At 42.8% G+C, this 18,397-nt stretch overlaps 1 protein-coding gene across 1 annotated transcript; it reads left to right on the top strand.

Moving 5' to 3' along the window:
- LOC135572718 (uncharacterized) lies at nucleotides 1-18,256 on the top strand (the record flags this gene model as incomplete). The annotated part of the gene is made up of 10 exons (XM_065021146.1): nucleotides 1-74; nucleotides 453-491; nucleotides 5,362-5,727; nucleotides 5,927-6,307; nucleotides 6,415-6,539; nucleotides 6,739-6,891; nucleotides 10,223-10,421; nucleotides 16,719-16,757; nucleotides 17,327-17,725; nucleotides 17,925-18,256. Coding segments are annotated over exons 2-10 (2,031 nt in total), but the record flags the coding sequence as incomplete, so codon positions are not given.
- Nucleotides 18,257-18,397: the final 141 nt, after the last annotated feature.

Below are 18,397 nucleotides of genomic sequence, written 5' to 3' on the forward strand. Positions count from 1 at the left end.
AGGGGAGAGAGTTGGATAGCGAGAGAGACAGAGAGAGACAGAGCGAGAGTAAGAGAGTTTTCTTCAAACAACAGGTGAGGCCATTTGTGATTGTAGATATTTCATTTTTCATACATATTTCATTGTAGAGAAATGTGTATAATATTTATTAGATACTTTATTTATTTCTAGTTTTGAAGGTTCCAGTGTAGAATAATCCACCATGTGTTCTTACTCTCTGGAAATGTTATGTTGAGGTTTTTCACCCCTACCCACTTCCAATACTTCAGAAACCTAACCTAACAATCACTGATTGTTCCTGTCTCTGAACAGGTGATAACCCTCTATGTGGGGAGCATTATCTCCACCTGTCCTGTCAGGTCATATCAGTAAAGAAGGAGAAAGACAGTTTGTGTTGGTAAAGTGTTGCAACCTTGAAGTGCATTGAATCATATATCCTTTGAATTTCACAGTGATGGAAACGTTGTTGTATCTCACCCTGCTAATCTCAGGTCAGTTTACTGTGTGTGTGTGTCCCAGCAAACATGCCCACATTGGGCCGATGTGTTCTTGCTAATCGGCTCCATATCACATCCAAGACATTTGCCCAGTGTTGCCCAGCGTGGCCCAGTGTTGCCCAGTGTTGGCAGCTCATATCTGGTGAGGACAGTCTTCACAGTTCCTGAAATAATTATATCAAATCAAAGTTCATTTGTCACGTGCGCCAAATACAACATGTTTAGACCTTACAGTGAAATGCTTACAGGCTCTAACCAACAGTGCAAAAAAGGTATTAGGTGAAAAATAGGTAAGTAAAGAAATAAAAACAACAGTGAAAAGACAGTGAAATATAACAGTAGAGAGGCTATATACAGTAGAGAGGGTATATACAGTAGAGAGGCTATATACAGTAGAGAGGCTAAATACAGTAGAGAGGCTATATACAGTAGAGAGGTTATGTACAGTAGAGAGGTTATATACAGTAGAGAGGCTATGTACAGTAGAGAGGCTATATACAGTAGAGAGGTTATGTACAGTAGAGAGGTTATATACAGTAGAGAGGCTATATACAGTAGAGAGGCTATATACATTAGAGAGGTTATATACAGTAGAGGCTAAATGCAGTAGAGAGGCTATATACAGTAGAGAGGTTATGTACAGTAGAGAGGTTATATACAGTAGAGAGGCTATATACAGTAGAGAGGTTATGTACAGTAGAGAGGTTATATACAGTAGAGAGGCTATATACAGTAGAGAGGTTATGTACAGTAGAGAGGTTATATACAGTAGAGAGGCTATATACAGTAGAGAGGCTATATACATTAGAGAGGCTATATACAGTAGATGCTATATGCAGTAGAGAGGCTATATACAGTAGAGAGGTTATATACAGTAGAGAGGTTATATACAGTAGAGAGGCTATATACAGTAGCGAGGTTATATACAGTAGAGAGGTTATTTACAGTAGAGAGGCTATATACAGTAGAGAGGCTATATACAGTAGAGAGGCTATATACTGTAGCGAGGCTATATACAGTAGCGAGGCTATAACAGTAGAGAGGCTATATATAGTAGCGAGGCTATAACAGTAGAGAGTCTATATACTGTAGCGAGGCTATATACAGTAGCGAGGTTATATACAGTAGAGGCTATATACAGTAGAGAGGCTATATACAGTAGAGAGGCTACATACAGTAGAGAGGCTATATACAGTAGAGAGGCTATATACAGTAGAGAGGTTATATACAGTAGCGAGGCTATATACAGTAGGGAGGCTATATACAGTAGAGAGGTTATATACAGTAGAGAGGTTATGTACAGTAGAGAGGTTATATACAGTAGAGAGGCTACATACAGTAGAGAGGTTATGTACAGTAGAGAGGTTATATACAGTAGAGAGGCTATATACAGTAGAGAGGTTATGTACAGTAGAGAGGCTATATACAGTAGAGAGGCTATATACAGTAGAGAGGCTATATACATTAGAGAGGCTATATACAGTAGAGGCTATATGCAGTAGAGAGGCTATATACAGTAGAGAGGTTATATACAGTAGAGAGGTTATATACAGTAGAGAGGCTATATACAGTAGCGAGGTTATTTACAGTAGAGAGGCTATATACAGTAGAGAGGCTATATACAGTAGAGAGGCTATATACTGTGGCGAGGCTATATACAGTAGCGAGGCTATAACAGTAGAGAGTCTATTTACTGTAGCGAGGCTATATACAGTAGCGAGGTTATATATAGTAGAGGCTATATACAGTAGAGAGGCTATTTACAGTAGAGAGGCTACATACAGTAGAGAGGCTATATACAGTAGAGAGGCTATATACAGTAGAGAGGTTATATACAGTAGCGACGCTATATACAGTAGGGAGGCTATATACAGTAGCGAGGCTATATACAGTAGAGGCTTTATACAGTAGAGAGGCTATATAATGTAGAGAGGCTATATACAGTAGAGAGGCTATATACAGAAGAGAGGTTATATACAGTAGAGAGGCTATATACAGTAGAGAGGCTATATACAGTAGAGAGGTAATATATAGTAGAGAAGCTATATACAGTAGAGAGGTTATATACAGTAGAGAGGCTATATACAGTAGAGAGGCTATATACAGTAGAGAGGCTATATACAGTAGCGAGGCTATATACAGTAGAGAGACTATATACTGTAGCGACGCTATATACAGTAGCGAGGCTATAACAGTAGAGAGGCTATATACAGTAGCGAAGCTATAACTGTAGAGAGGCTATATACCTTAGCGAGGCTATATGCAGTAGTGAGGTTATATACAGTAGAGGCTATATACAGTAGAGAGGCTATATACAGTAGAGAGGCTACATACAGTAGAGAGGCTATATACAGTAGAGAGGCTATATACAGTAGCGAGGCCATATACAGTAGGGAGGCTATATACAGTAGCGAGGCTATATACAGTAGCGAGGCTATATACAGTAGAGAGGCTATATACAGTAGGGAGGCTATGTACAGTGGCGATGTTATAAAAGTAGCGAGGCTATATACAGTAGCGAGGCTATAACAGTAGCGAGGCTATATACAGTAGCGAGGCTATAACAGTAGCGAGGCTATATACAGTAGCGACGCTATATACAGTAGCGAGGCTATAACAGTAGAGAGGCTATATACAGTAGCAGGGCTATAACAGTAGCGAGGCTATATACAGTAGCGAGGTTATAACAGTAGTAAGGCTATAACAGTAGAGAGGCTATGTACAGTAGCGAGGTTATAACAGTAGCGAGGCTATATACAGTAGCGAGGCTATATACAGGCACCGGTCAGTCGGGCTGATTCAGGTAGTATGTACATGTAGATATGGTTAAAGAGACTATGCAAATATAGTACGATTTAATCTTAGCCCTGTATTGATGCTTTTCCTGTTTGATGGTTCGTCGCAGGGCATAGCAGGATTTCTTATCAACTTCCAGGTTAGAGTCCCGCATCTTGAAAGCTGCAGCTCTACCCTTTAGCTCAGTGCGAATGTTGCCTGTAATCCATTGCTTCTGGTTGGGGTATGTACGTACAGTCACTGTGGGGATGACGTCCTCGATGTACTTATTGATGAAGCCAGTGACTGATGTGGTGTACTCCTCAATGCCATTGGAAGAATCCAAGGGAACATTTTCCAGTCTGTGATAGCAAAAAAAAGTCCTTTAGTTTAGCATCTGCTTCATCTGACCACCTTTTTATAGACCGAGTCACTGGTACATCCTGCTTTAAATTGTGTTTGTAAGCAGGAATCAGGAGTATAGAGTTGTGGTTGGATTTACCAAATTGAGGGCGAGGGAGAGCTTTGTACACGTCTCTGCGTGTGGAGTACAGGTGATCCAGAATTGCTTTCCTTCTGGTTGCACATTTAACATGTTGATAGAAATGAGGTAGAACTGATTTGTTTCCCTGCATTAAAGTCTCCGGCCACAAGGAGCGCCACCTCTGGGTGAGTGATTTCCTGTTAGCTTATTTCCTTAAACAACTGACTGAATGTGGTCTTAATGCCAGCATCCTTCTGTGGTGGTAAATAAACAGCCACTAAAAGTATAGCTGAAAACTCTCTAGGCAAGTAGAGTGGTCTGCAATTTATCACAATATACTCTACTTCAGGCAAGCAAAATCTAGAGACTTCCTTATATTTCGTGCACCAGCTGTTCTTTACAAATATGCACAGACCGCCCCCCTCGTCTTACTGGAGTGTGCTGTTCTATCTTGCCGGTGCAGCGTATATCCTTCTAGCTGAATATCCATATCATCATTCAGCCACGATTCTGTGAAACATAGGACATTACAGGTTTTGATGTCCCGTTGGTAGGATATTCGTGATCGTACCTCATCTAATTTATTGTCCAATGGTTGCACGTTGGCGGGCAATATTGACGGTAACGGCAGCTTTTCCGCCTTCTGCGGATCAGTACAAGGCATCCAGCTCTGTGTCCTCTGTACCTGCGTCTCTTCCTCTTGCAAATAACTGGGATGTTGGCCTTGTCGGGTGTTCGGAGAATGTCCTGTGTGTTCTGCTTGTTGAAGAAAACATCTTTGTCTAATCCGAGGTGAGTGATCGCTGTCCTGAAATCCAGAAGGTATTTTTTGCTGTAAGATACTGTTGCAGAAACATTATGTACGAAATAAGTTACAAATAACGTGAAAAAAGGTCCTGAGTGTATTGACCACCTCATGGTAATTTATCAGTTGTTTCTCTTATGTACAGGTATTAATGCAATTGCTAAAGTAATGAATCAATTGTAATATTTATGAGCCCTAATTTCTGTAAAGTGTTTTCACATATGGTACTGTTAAAAAGAACTGATCTCAGTTCTGTTTAAAGTGAACTGTGGTAGAAAGAGCAACAGAACTCTGTTCTCTTTGTATTCACTCTGCCCCTGGCTCTGAATGAGGACTCAACTCTTTGCTAGTTCACTTCACCTATTTTGTGGACAGACTCCTTTTGGAAGATAATAGATATAGACATAATTATAATCAGAAGATAATATTAACATGCACTGTACATTTCATTGCTAACAGAAATAATAGCAATAGAATAACTGCAGAATAAATAATGATTTATTTGAAAATAGTACAACCAAGGTAGTCTACCGCCCCTCAACGATCCCTCACCAACCCAACAAATGCACATTGAACACCCACGCAGGACAAGTGTGGTCATGTATGCTGTGTGTTTATGGATGCACCATGCTCTACAAACTGTGTTTATGGATGCGTGTGTGTGTGTGTGTGTGTGTGTGTGTGTGTGTGTGTTTTGCACACCAGTGTGTACTGTATGTTAACAGATCCATAGATAATATGGTCGGGGTTGAGAAGGTGATGGAGAAAATGTACCTCATGAATCATTTTTCTGTTCACAGGATTCTACACACCTTCCTCATGTCTTCATCAGTATCACTTCATTACCAACGATATGAACTGGACTGATGCCCAGAGTTACTGCAGAGCACATTACACTGACCTGGCCACAGTAGATGACAAGGAGGACCTGAACAGGCTGATTACCAGTGTCAGTAGTTATAATTCCTGGTTATGGATCGGACTGAAGAAGGGAGACTCCATGAAGTGGTCTCTGGCAGACAGACGTTTCTACAGCGAGGGGGAGACTGAGTTCAGAAACTGGGACACAGGGACACCCCAAAATGGTAACTGTGCATTAATGAGTACATCTGGGTTGTGGAACAACACCTCCTGTGATGACCAGCATCACTTCATCTGTTATGATGGTGAGTGTTTACATACTAATGATGAAGCCTGTTCTAAGTGCTGGAGCTGCCATTGAGTTGAAACATAGACTCATGAGAGCTTTAAGTTGTTAATCAGTTATTGATTTGTTATCAAATCAATCAGAACATTTACTATAGATGATCATTAGATGATGTTTTATTGGATATTTGTATCGATTATTACATTTGACTTTTGCAGGAAAACAAGACACCAACCTAACATACGTCTTAATTCAGGAGAACAAGACCTGGATAGATGCTCAGAGTTACTGCAGACAGTATCACACAGACCTGGTCAGTGTGAGGAACCAGACTGAGAACACAGAGATAGAGAAGAAGATATCACTGAGGGGACTTCCTGTGTGGATCGGTCTGTTTCTAGACTCCTGGAGATGGTCAGACCAGAGTGACTCCTCATTCAGAAACTGGTTGCCAGGACGGCCTTCAACAGATCAGGGATACACCTGCACTCTGATGTCTTCTGATACTTGTTATTATTATGAAGATGGTTATCATGTTTATTATTATGCTCCATGGATAAATGATCCCTGTGGCCTCAACTATCCTTTCAGCTGCTATGGTAAGTTACAACATTCTCCTCCTGGTCTTAATAATATAATGATGACAAGATAATTCTAATTCCCCCATGATTCACTACTGTCATTGTGGGATTGTATTATCTTGTAGGTCCAGCTGTGGAGACCACTGAGAAACCTCAACTGAAGAGACATGTGGTGAGAATAAAGATGACCCCAAAGGATCAAAATCTGAACCTCAGTGATCCTGCTGTTCAGGACGCCATCTTACAAGAGGTGAGTTTCCCCCTGTTCATGAAGAACCACTCAATAATGATGCAAACTCTACAGATCACCTCTATGATCTCCTCATAGAGTCAAAGGTTTGAAGTCAATAATGTCTCTGCAAAGCAGGAAGGATTGGTAGTTGTAGATCTTCAGAATGACCAATACAGAGTGAAATATTGTGTGTCTGTGTGTCTTTGTGTTTCTCCAGATAAGGAACAAGCTGAAGGAGCAGGGGTTACCTACAGACACCAAAGTGACATGGAAAAAGCAGCCTGATGGGAAGGTCTTCCACAAGGAGGAAGAGGGGTCTCCCAAGAAAGAAGAGGAGGAGAAGAAGATGAAGAGGATGATGACAAAGAGAGAACTCTAATTATGTCAAATGTTCTAACTTCTCTCTTTTTTTCTTCTTAAATTTAGATTAATTATCTGTACTGGGATGTATTTTCTGAATCTAATTCAATGTGTTTTATTAATTAAATTGTTTAAGTATAAACATCAATAGATGTTTTTCTTGATAATTTTCTTGACTTGGTTGTTTTATTACAGGGTTTGTTCTCAAGACAGACGATTCACACATCATGTCTGTAAATGAGTTATTTGTAGTTATGTTGATATTCAGGGCTGTGAAAGAGTATTTGCCTCCTTTCTAATTTGCTCAACTTTTACAGATTTAAGATGAAGAATGTTATCAGATCTTCAATGAAAACAGAATATTAGATGAAGGGAACATGAGTGAACAAATAACACAACAATTACATACTTATTTCATTTATTTCATAAACAAAGTTATGTTACATCCAATGTTCATGTGTTAAATATGAATTGTCCCATTACACTCAATTACTGGTTGTCACACCTTTAGCTGCAATGACTCCAACCAAGCGCTTCCTGAAGTTGTTGATCAGCATTTCACGTCGCTGTGGAGCATTTTTGGCCCACACTTCCACCTAGAACTGCTTAAACTCAGCGAGTTTTCATGGATGAACTTTGAAGTCCTTCCACAACATCTCAATTGGGATCATTAGGTCTGGACATTGACTGGGTCATTCCAAAACTTCAAATGTGTTGCTTTTGAACCATTTTCATGTAGACTTGATTGTGTGTTTTGGATCAATGTCTTGCTGCATGACTCTCTTCAGCTCACAGACGGATGGCCTGACATTCTCCTGTAGAATTCTCTGATACTGAGCAGAATTCATGGTTCCCTCTATTAAGGCAAGTCGTCCAGGTTCTGAGGCAGCAAAGCATCCCCTTTACTGATGAATGCAGTGTTTGGTTTTTGCCAGGCGAAATGGGACCCATGTCGTCTAAAAAAAAATGTTGTTATTGAATTTTGACCCCTTTTTCTCCCCAATTTCGTGGTATCCAATTTGTTTTAGTAAATACGATCTTGTCTCATCGCTACAACTCCCGTACGGGCTCCGGAGAGACGAAGGTTGAAAGTCATGCGTCCTCCGATACACAACCCAACCAAGCCGCACTGCTTCTTAACACAGCACGCATCCAACCCGGAAGCCAGCCGCACCAATGTGTTCGGAGGAAAAAGCCGCACCAATGTGTCGGAGGAAACGCTGTGCACCTGGCAACCTTGGTTAGCGTGCACTGGCCCCGGCCCGCCACAGGAGTCAAGGATATCCCTACCGGCCAAGCCCTCCCTAACCCGGATGACGCTGGGCCAATTGTGCGTCGCCCCACGGACCTCCCGGTCCTGGGCGCGAACCCAGTCTCTGATGGCACAGCTGGCACTGCAGCGCCCTTCACCACTTCACCACAAAAAAAATAAAAATAATTATACATCTGTCGATAAAACCTTCTTCCAAAAGTCTTGATGTGTAATGCAATGCGTACAGGCGGCAGAGAAGTCAGAAACAGGAGAGTGTTCACTAAACATAAACCTCCGTCAACAGAACAATACAATAAATGGGTCAAACAAAACCTGGTCGATACCAGCATACCGTGCATAGGCACTACAAGAAACAATTACCCACAAGGACATGAGGGGGAACAGAGGGTTAAATACACAACAAGTATTTGATGGAATTGGAACCAGGTGTGATGGAAGACAAGACAAAACCAATGGAAAATGAAAAGTGGATCGGCGATGGCTAGAAGGTCAGTGACGTCGACTTCCGCCCAAACAACGAGAGGGACCAACTCCGGCGGAAGTCGTGACATGATGATCATCCAGTTGCTTCCAGGTGCTTTTTCGGAAACTTTAGTCAACTTTTTGGGCTAGATGGGTCCCATTATGTTTGTTGAAAACCAAACAATGCATTCCACAGTAAAACACTTCATATCAATAGTCAAGCATGGTGGTGGTAGTGTGATGGTGTGAGGATGCTTTGCTGAGTTACAGCAGTTCTGCGTGGAAGAGTGGGACAAAATCCCTCTACAGCAATGTGAGAGACTGATCAACAACTACAGGAAGTGTTTGGTTGTAGTCATTAGAGCTAAAGGTGGAACAACCAGTTATTGAGTATAAAGGAACAATTACTTTTTCACACAGGGGAATTGGGTGTTGCATAACTTTGTTAATTAAATAGACAAAATAAGTATAAATATGGTTTGTTATTTTGCAAAATAATTTTAGGTTTTGGTTGAAGATCTAATAACATTCGACATAACATTTTTGCAAAAATAGAGAATATCAGAAAGGGGGCAAATACTTTTTCACAGCACTGTGAGTATCAATGTGTTTTTCTAATTGGAATGTAACTTTCTTTAATTGAAATGTATTTAGACCACAGTTTACATACTGCATAGCCTGCATAGCATGTTTTTTATTGGTTAATGAAGATGTATTTTCTGATGATCAAGTAAATACCTGTTGCAGATTGACAGTATCGGTCTAGAATTGTGATTCTTCATGTTTCAACCTAATATTATTTTAATGTTTATTTGACATATTTTACCTTGATGGTAAAGACATCTAGACATAATGTGTAATCAAGTCCTCTCTTCAGGACTCTGATACACTGGTATCAGTTAGAACCATGTCCTGCTGACCAGGGCTTTAGTTACATTTTGCATAACTTCCTCAAATTAGACAGAGGGGAATTTTCACATCAAGCCAGACCCAGGATATTTCCTGGAACACACAATGATGTGACATCAGTAATGAACCTGGTCTCAGATCTGTTTGTGGCCTCTTGCCAACTCTCATGTGTGTTGTGGTGCTGCGTGGCTCAGTTTGTAGAGCATCGTGCTTTTGTCACGGCCGACGAAAGAAGTAGACCAGTAGGCCAAGTCGCCAACAAAACGCTTAACTGCGGCTATACTGCCTCTAACAAAGTAAACTTCCCACACTGAAAGGAAGGAAAAAGGTCTACCTAAGTATGATTCCAAATCAGAGACAACAATAGACAGCTGTCCCTGATTGAGAACCATACTCGGCCAAAACATAGAAATAAAGAAACATGGAAAACTAAACATAGAATGCCCACCCCACATCACACCCTGACCTAACCAAACAGAGAACTAAAACGTCTCTCTAAGGTCAGAGAGTGACAGTACCCCCCCCTCCGGCCGCAAACCTTGAACCAAAAGGGGAGGGTCTGGGTGGGCATCTATTCGCGGTGGCGGCTCTGGTGGGGAACGTAGACCCCGCTCCACCTCTGACTCTCCCCGCTTTGGTGGCGTCTCTGGTGTGTGGACCCTAACCGATGACCCCGGACTGGGGACCCTCTCTGCAGGCCCCGGAATGGGGACCCTCGCTGCGGGCTCCGGACTGTGCACAGGAATGGGGGTCGTCGCCGGAGGCTCCGGACTGGAGTCCATCGCCGGAGGCTCCCGACTGTATCATCACAGGAGGCTTCGTGCCATGGATCATCACTGGAGGCTTTTTGACATGGATCATCTCTGGAGGCTTCGTGCCATGGATCATCACTGGAGGCTTCGTGCCATGGATTATCACTGGATGCTTCTTGCCATGGATCATCACTGGAGGCTTCGTGCCATGGATCATCACTGGAGTTGGGAGACACACAGGAGGCCTAGCTCTGGGAGCAGGCACAGGCCTCACCAAGCTGGGAAGACATACAGGAGGCTTGGTTTTGGGAGCGGGCACAGGATACACTGGGCCGTGGAGGTGCACTGGAGGTCTCGAGAGTAAAGCCTGCACAACCCGTCTTGGCTGGACTGTGACTTTCGCACGGCACGTTCGGGGCGCAGGCATAGGACGCACTGGGCTGTGCAGACGCACCGGCGACACAGTGCGCAGAACCGGCGCAGGATATCCTGGGCCGTAGAGACGTACTGGCGGCCAGATGCTCTGAGCCGGCACCCTCCGACCTGGCTGGAACGTGCCTGCTCCGATTCTGTGACTCCTGGTAGCAAAGTCGTTCCTCCTTCGCTGCTTCAGCCTGTTTCCATGGCGGGTTCTTGTCCCCCGCCATAACCTCCTCCCATGTCCAAGATGTCCTCCATTCTCTCTTCTCCCGGGCCCAGGATCCCTGCTGCTCATGGCCACGCTGCTTGGTCCTTTGGTGGTGGGTAGTTCTGTCACGGGCATCATAAGAAGAAGACCAAGGTACAGCATGGTGAGTATACATTTTCCTTTTATTTAAAATGTCGCCAACAAAACAACAAACGAAGAAACAACCGTGAGGCTTAACTTCGGCTATACTGCCTCTAACAAAGTAAACTACCCACACTGAAAGGAGGGAAAAAGGGCTACCTAAGTATGATTCCCAATCAGAGACAACGATAGACAGCTGTCTCTGATTGAGAACCATACCCAGCCAAAACATAGAAATAAACAAACATAGAAAACAAAACATAGAATGCCCACCCCACATCACACCCTGACCTAACCAAATAGGTTTTAGCCAGATGGAGAGGAATTGTGAGCGAGAGTTGGAAGGGACCATTCTGGTTTCCCCCCCATTCAAGACACAACATCCCTTTCCACATGAAATGTGGAGTGAAAAGTTTTATTAGAAATAAAACGTCTCTCTAAGGTCAGGGCGTGACAGCTTTCAATGCCAGGATTGTTGGTTTGTTTCCCCCGAGGCCGCCAATATGGAAAATGTATGCTTGACTACTTTTGGATGAAAGGTTATATTATATTTTATATTATGGTCTGCAGTGAATTTGGGAAAGTGTTCAGACCCCTTGACTTTTTCCATAACATTTTTTTCCCATCACCAATCTACACACAATACCCCATAATGACAAAGAATAAACAGGTTCTTAGATTTCTATGCAAATGTATTACAAATAAAAATGTAAATATTAGATTTACATAAGTATTTGGACACTTTATTCAGTACTTTGTTGAAGCACCCTTAGCAGTGATTACAGCCTTGAGTCTTCTTGGAATTGACGCTACAAGCTTGGCACAACTGTATTTGGGGAGATTCTCCCATTCTTCTCTGCAGATCCTCTAAAAGCTCTGTCAGGTTGGACGGAAGCGTCGCTGCACAAATATTTCAAGTCTCTCCATAGATGTTTGATCGGTTTGAAGTCCGGCATCTGGCTGGGCCACTCTAGGACATTCAGAGACTTGTCCTGAAGCCACTCCTGCATTGTCTTGGCTGTCTGCTTAGACCTGTTGGAAGGTGAACTTTCGCCCCAGTCTGACGTCTTGAGCGCTCTGGAGCAGGTTTTCATTAAGGATCTCTCTGTACTTTTCTCGGCTCATCTTTCCCTCGATCCTGACTAGTCTCTCACAGTCCCTGCTATTGAAAAACATCCCCACAGCATGATGCTGCCACCACCATGCTTCACCCGTTGTTATGGTGCCAGGTTTCCTCCAGACGTGACGGTTGGCATTCAAGCCAAAGAGCTCAATATTGGTTTCATAAGACCAGAGAATCTTTTTCTCATTGTCTGAGAGTCTTCATCTGCCTTTTGGCAAACTTCAAGCATGCTGTCATGTGCCTTTTACAGAGGAGTGGCTTCCATCTGGCCACTCTACCGCATTGGCCTGACTGGTGGAGTCCTGCTGAGATGGTTATCCTTCTGGAATTTTCTCCCATTTCCACAGAGGAACCCTAGAGCTCTGTCAGAGTAACCATCGGGTACATTGGTCACCTCCCTAACCAAGGCCCTTCTCCCCCGATTGCTCAGTTTTGCCCGGCGTCAGCTCTAGGAAGTGTCTTGGTGGTTCTAAATTTCTTCCATGAGGCCACAGTGTTCTTGGGGACCTTTAACCTCTCTAGGGTATGTGGGACGGTAGCGTTCCACCTGTCAACAGCCAGTGAAACTGCAGGGCGCCAAATTCAAAACAACAGAAATCCCATAACTAAAATTCCTCAAACATACATGTATTTTACACCATTTTCAAGATACACTTTTTGTAAATCCAGCCACAGTGTCCGATTTCAAAAAGGCTTTACGACGAAAACAAACCAAGCGATTATGTTAGGTCAGAGCCAAGTCACAGAAAAACACAGCCATTTTTCCAGCCAAAGAGAGGAGTCACAAAAATCAGAAATATAGATAAAATGAATCACTAACCTTTGATGATCTTCATCAGATGACACTCATAGGACTTCATTATACCCAATACATGTATGTTTTGTTCGGTAAAGTTCATATTTATATCCAAAAATCTGAGTTTACTTTGGCGCATTATGTTCAGTAGTTCCAAAACATGATTTTGCAGAGAGCCACATCAATTCACAAAAATACTCATAATAAACATTGATAAACGCTACAAGTGTTATTCACAGAATTAAAGACATATTTCTCCTTAATGCAACCGCTGTGTCAGATTTCAAAAAAACTTGAAGGAAAAAGCAAACCATGCAATAATCTGAGTACGGTGCTCAGATGACAAATCAAGCCAAATTGATATCCGCCATGTTGGAGTCAAAATTAGTCAGAAATGGCATTAAAAATATTAACTTACCTTTGATGATCTTCATCAGAATGCACTCCCAGGAATCCCAGTTCCACAATAAATGTTTGTTTTGTTTGATAATGTTCATCATTTATGTCCAAATAGCTACTTTTGTTAGCATGTTTTGTAAACAAATCCAAAGTCACGAAGCGCGTTCACTAGTTGCAGACGAAATGTCCAAAAGTTCCGTTACAGTCCGTAGAAACATGTCAAACGTTGTATAGAATCAATCTTTAGGATATTTTAAACATAAATCTTCAATAATGTTCCAACCGGAGAATTCCTTTGTCTTCAGAAATGCAATGGAACGCAGGTCGCTGTCACGTGATCACGCGAGACTGAGCTCGTGGCTGCTGGCAGACCCCTGACTCATTCCCCTCTCATTCGGCCACACTTCACAGTTGAAGCATCAAACACGTTTCTAAAGACTGTTGACATCTAGTGGAAGCCTTAGGAAGTGCAACATGACCCCATAGACACTGTGTATTCGATTGGGCAAAATTAGAAAAACTACAAACCTCAGATTTCCCACTTCCTGATGGATTGTGTCTCAGGTTTTTGCCTGCCATATGAGTTCTGTTATACTCACAGACATCATTCAAATAGTTTTAGAAACTTCAGAGTGTATTCTATCCGAATCTACTAATTATATGCATATTCTAGAGTAGCAGGCAGTTTAATTTGGGCACGCTTTTCTTCCAAAATTGCCAATGCTGCACCCTACCCTAGAGAAGTTACATGCTGCATAAATATTTTAGTACCTTTTCCCAGATCTGTGCCTCGAGATAATCCTGTCTCAGAGCTCTACGGATTATTCCTTCGACCCCATGACCTGTTTTTTGCTCTGACATGCATTGTCAACTGTTGTACCTTATATAGACAGGTATGTGCCTTTCCAAATCATGTCCAATCAATTGAGGTTACCACAGTTGAACTCCAATCAAAAACTGTAGTAGAAACATCAAGGATGGTCAATTGAAACAAGATTAACCTGAGCTCAGTTTCGAGTCATATAGCAAAGGGTCTGAATATAAATAAATAATTTTTAAATAAGGTATTTTTAAATATTTTGTCACAGACAACTGTTAGTCACAGACAACTGTTAGTCACAGATAACTGTTAGTCACAGATAACTGTTAGTCACAGATAACTGTTAGTCACAGACAACTGTTAGTCACAGATAACTGTTAGTCACAGATAACTGTTAGTCACAGATAACTGTTAGTCACAGACAACTGTTAGTCACAGACAACTGTTAGTCACAGATAACTGTTAGTCACAGATAGCTGTTAGTCACAGATTGTCCTTAGGACCTAGTCACAGTATTTTAATGCACTCATTATGCCTGTCCATACCATAACCCTACCTGCACCATTGGGCACTCTGTTCACAACGTTGCAAACCACTAGTCCACACCACACACTACATAGTGTCTGCGGTTGTGAGGCCGGTTGGACGTACTGCTAAAATCTCTAAAACGATGTTGGAGGCAGCTTATGGTAGATAAATTAACATTACATTCTCTGGTAACAGCTCTGGTGGACATTCCTGAAATGAGCATGTCAATTACACGCTCCTTCAAAACTTGAGCAGAGGGCAGAGCACCCAATGACAGAGGAGAGGGGAGGGCAGAGCACCCAATGACAGAGGAGAGGGAGGGCAGAGCACCCAATGACAGAGGAGAGGGGGCAGGGACAGAGCACCCAATGACAGAGGAGAGGGAGGCAGAGCACCCAATGAAAGAGGAGAGGGAGGGCAGAGCACCCAATGACAGAGGAGAGGGAGGGCAGAGCACCCAATGACAGAGGAGAGGGAGGGCAGAGCACCCAATGACAGAGGAGAGGGAGGGCAGAGCACCCAATGACAGAGGAGAGGGAGGGCAGAGCACCCAATGAAAGAGAGCACCCAATGACAGAGAGGAGAGGAGGGCAGAGCACCCAATGACAGAGGAGAGGGAGGGCAGAGCACCCAATGACAGAGGAGAGGGAGGGCAGAGCACCCAATGACAGAGGAGGAGGGCAGAGCACCCAATGACAGAGGAGGAGAGGGAGGGCAGAGCACCCAATGACAGAGGAGAGGGAGGGCAGAGCACCCAATGACAGAGGAGAGGGAGGGCAGAGCACCCAATGACAGAGGAGAGGGAGGGCAGAGCACCCAATGACAGAGGAGAGGGAGGGCAGAGCACCCAATGAAAGAGGAGAGGGAGGGCAGAGCACCCAATGACAGAGGAGAGGGAGGGCAGAGCACCCAATGACAGAGGAGAGGGAGGGCAGAGCACCCAATGAAAGAGGAGAGGGAGGGCAGAGCACCCAATGCTGGAGGTATTTATCTAGGACCACCTGCTCTCTCCATTACAGTTAACAGTCATTTACCAGTCAGCAGATATCAATCAAATTGATCATGAGGGATGAGATGGAACGATCTATTTTGAGTAGAAATCCACTACCAGCCAACTTGACACAACTTGTGGGAAGTATTGGTGTTGACTTGGGCCATCGTCCTTCTGGAACTCTCTTGATACCTTGTATCACTCTCAATTCAGGCCTCACTGACCTGAACAATTCTTGAAATTACTCAACCATTTTTAGGAGTTGGGTCCTTTTCAGAACAATGAGACAATTTCTGGGCAATATGTCTATCTAGAGGAGTGGGTTATCTCCTTTGGATCAACAGAACCATCACATGAACATGTTCTGTATAGTCTCTCTAACTGTTTTCTACTCTTGTTCTGTCCAACCCCTTTTCCTGTGGGATAAATGTCACATCCCAGTTTTGTTTGTTTAGAGCTGAATAACAAATTCAAGCAAATGAGGAGCAGTGTCATGTTTAAAAAGGGACAAACATGTGATGACAGACACACAGTAGGAGAGACAGAGAGAGAGAAAGGGGAGAGAGTTGGTTAGCGAGAGAGAGATAGAGAGAGACGGAGACAGAGCGAGAGTAAGAGAGTTTTCTTCAAACAACAGGTGAGGCGATTTGTGATTGTAGATATTTCATTTTTCATACATATTTCATTGTAGAGAAATGTGTATAATATTTATTAGATACTTTTTTTATTTCTAGTTGTGACGGTTCCAGTGTAGAATAATCCACCATGTGTTCTTACTCTCTGGAAATGTTATGTTGAGGTTTTTCACCCCTACCCAATTCCAATACTTTAGAAACCTAACCTAACAATCACTGATTGTTCCTGTCTCTGAACAGGTGATAACCCTCTATGTGGGGAGCATTATCTCCACCTGTCCTGTCAGGTCATATCAGTAAAGAAGGAGAAAGACAGTTTGTGTTGGTAAAGTGTTGCAACCTTGAAGTGCATTGAATCATATATCCTTTGAATTTCACAGTGATGGAAACGTTGTTGTATCTCACCCTGCTAATCTCAGGTCAGTTTACTGTGTGTGTGTCCCAGCGATACGTCCTTGCTAATCAGCTCCATATTATCTCCAAGACATTGGCACAGTGTTGCCCAGTGTTGGCAGCTCATATCTGGTGAGGACAGACTTCACTTTTCCTGAAATAAGCTCACTCTTTGGATCAGCTGTCCGTTTTGGGCCCGTTTGGTCCACCAAATGATCTTGATGACCACCGTATGGCATTTTATCAGTTAAATCTCTTATGTATAGGTATTTATTCATATATCATTTATTTAGGAAAAGTTCAATCAAATATTGCTAAATCATTTAATACATTTGTATATTTATGAACCCTATTTTCTGTTGGGTGTTTTTACATATGTTGGGGTGGCAGGTGGCCTAGTGAGAATACCCACGCAGGGAATGTGCAGTCATGTATGCTGGGTGTGTGTGTGTGTGTGTGTTTATGGATGTCGTTGGTGTGTGTTTGCACCCCAAGGTGTACTGTACTGTATTTTTAACAGATTCATAGATAGTGTGGTTGGGGTTGAGAAGTTGCTGGAGAAAATATCCCTCATTAATCATTATTCTGTTCACAGGGTTCTACACACCTTCCTCATGTCTTCATCAGTATCACCTCATTAGCAACTATATGAACTGGACTGATGCCCAGAGTTACTGCAGAGCACATTACACTGATCTGGCTACAGTAGATGACATGGAGGACCTGAATAGGCTGATGACCAGTGTCAGTAGTTATCATTTCTGGTTCATTGACTATACATTAAAATTAAGGCACTGGATTGGACTGAAGAAGGGAGACTCCATGAAGTGGAACTGGTCTCTGGCAGACAGACGTTTCTACAGAGAGGGGGAGACTGAGTTCAGAAACTGGGACACTGGGACGCCCCAAAATGGTAACTGTGCTTTAATGACTACAGCTGGTCTGTGGAACAACACCTCCTGTGATGACCAGCATCACTTCATCTGTTATGATGGTGAGTGTTTACATACTAATGATGAAGCCTGTTCTAAGTGCTGGGGCTGCCATTGAGTTGAAACATAGACTCATGAGAGCTTTAAGTTGTTAATCAGTTATTGATTTGTTATCAAATCAATCAGAACATTTACTATAGATGATCATTAGATGATGTTTTATTGGATATTTGTATCGATTATTACATTTGACTTTTGCAGGAAAACAAGACACCAACCTAACATACGTCTTAATTCAGGAGAACAAGACCTGGATAGATGCTCAGAGTTACTGCAGACAGTATCACACAGACCTGGTCAGTGTGAGGAACCAGACTGAGAACACAGAGATAGAGAAGAAGATATCACTGAGGGGACTTCCTGTGTGGATCGGTCTGTTTCTAGACTCCTGGAGATGGTCAGACCAGAGTGACTCCTCATTCAGAAACTGGTTGTCAGGACGGCCTTCAACAGATCAGGGATACAACTGCACTCTGGTGCATTCTAATCCTTCTGATTATACTAAATGGGTAAATCAACCCTGTGGCGTCAACTATCCTTTCATCTGCTATGGTAAGTTACCATATTACCCACCTGATCTACCTGATATAATGATGACAAGAGAATTCTAATTCCCCCATGATTCACTACTGTCATTGTGGGATTGTATTATCTTGTTGGTCCAGCTGTGGAGA

This window comes from Oncorhynchus nerka, linkage group LG8 (genome assembly GCF_034236695.1).
Source record: "Oncorhynchus nerka isolate Pitt River linkage group LG8, Oner_Uvic_2.0, whole genome shotgun sequence".
Taxonomy (NCBI): domain Eukaryota; kingdom Metazoa; phylum Chordata; class Actinopteri; order Salmoniformes; family Salmonidae; genus Oncorhynchus; species Oncorhynchus nerka.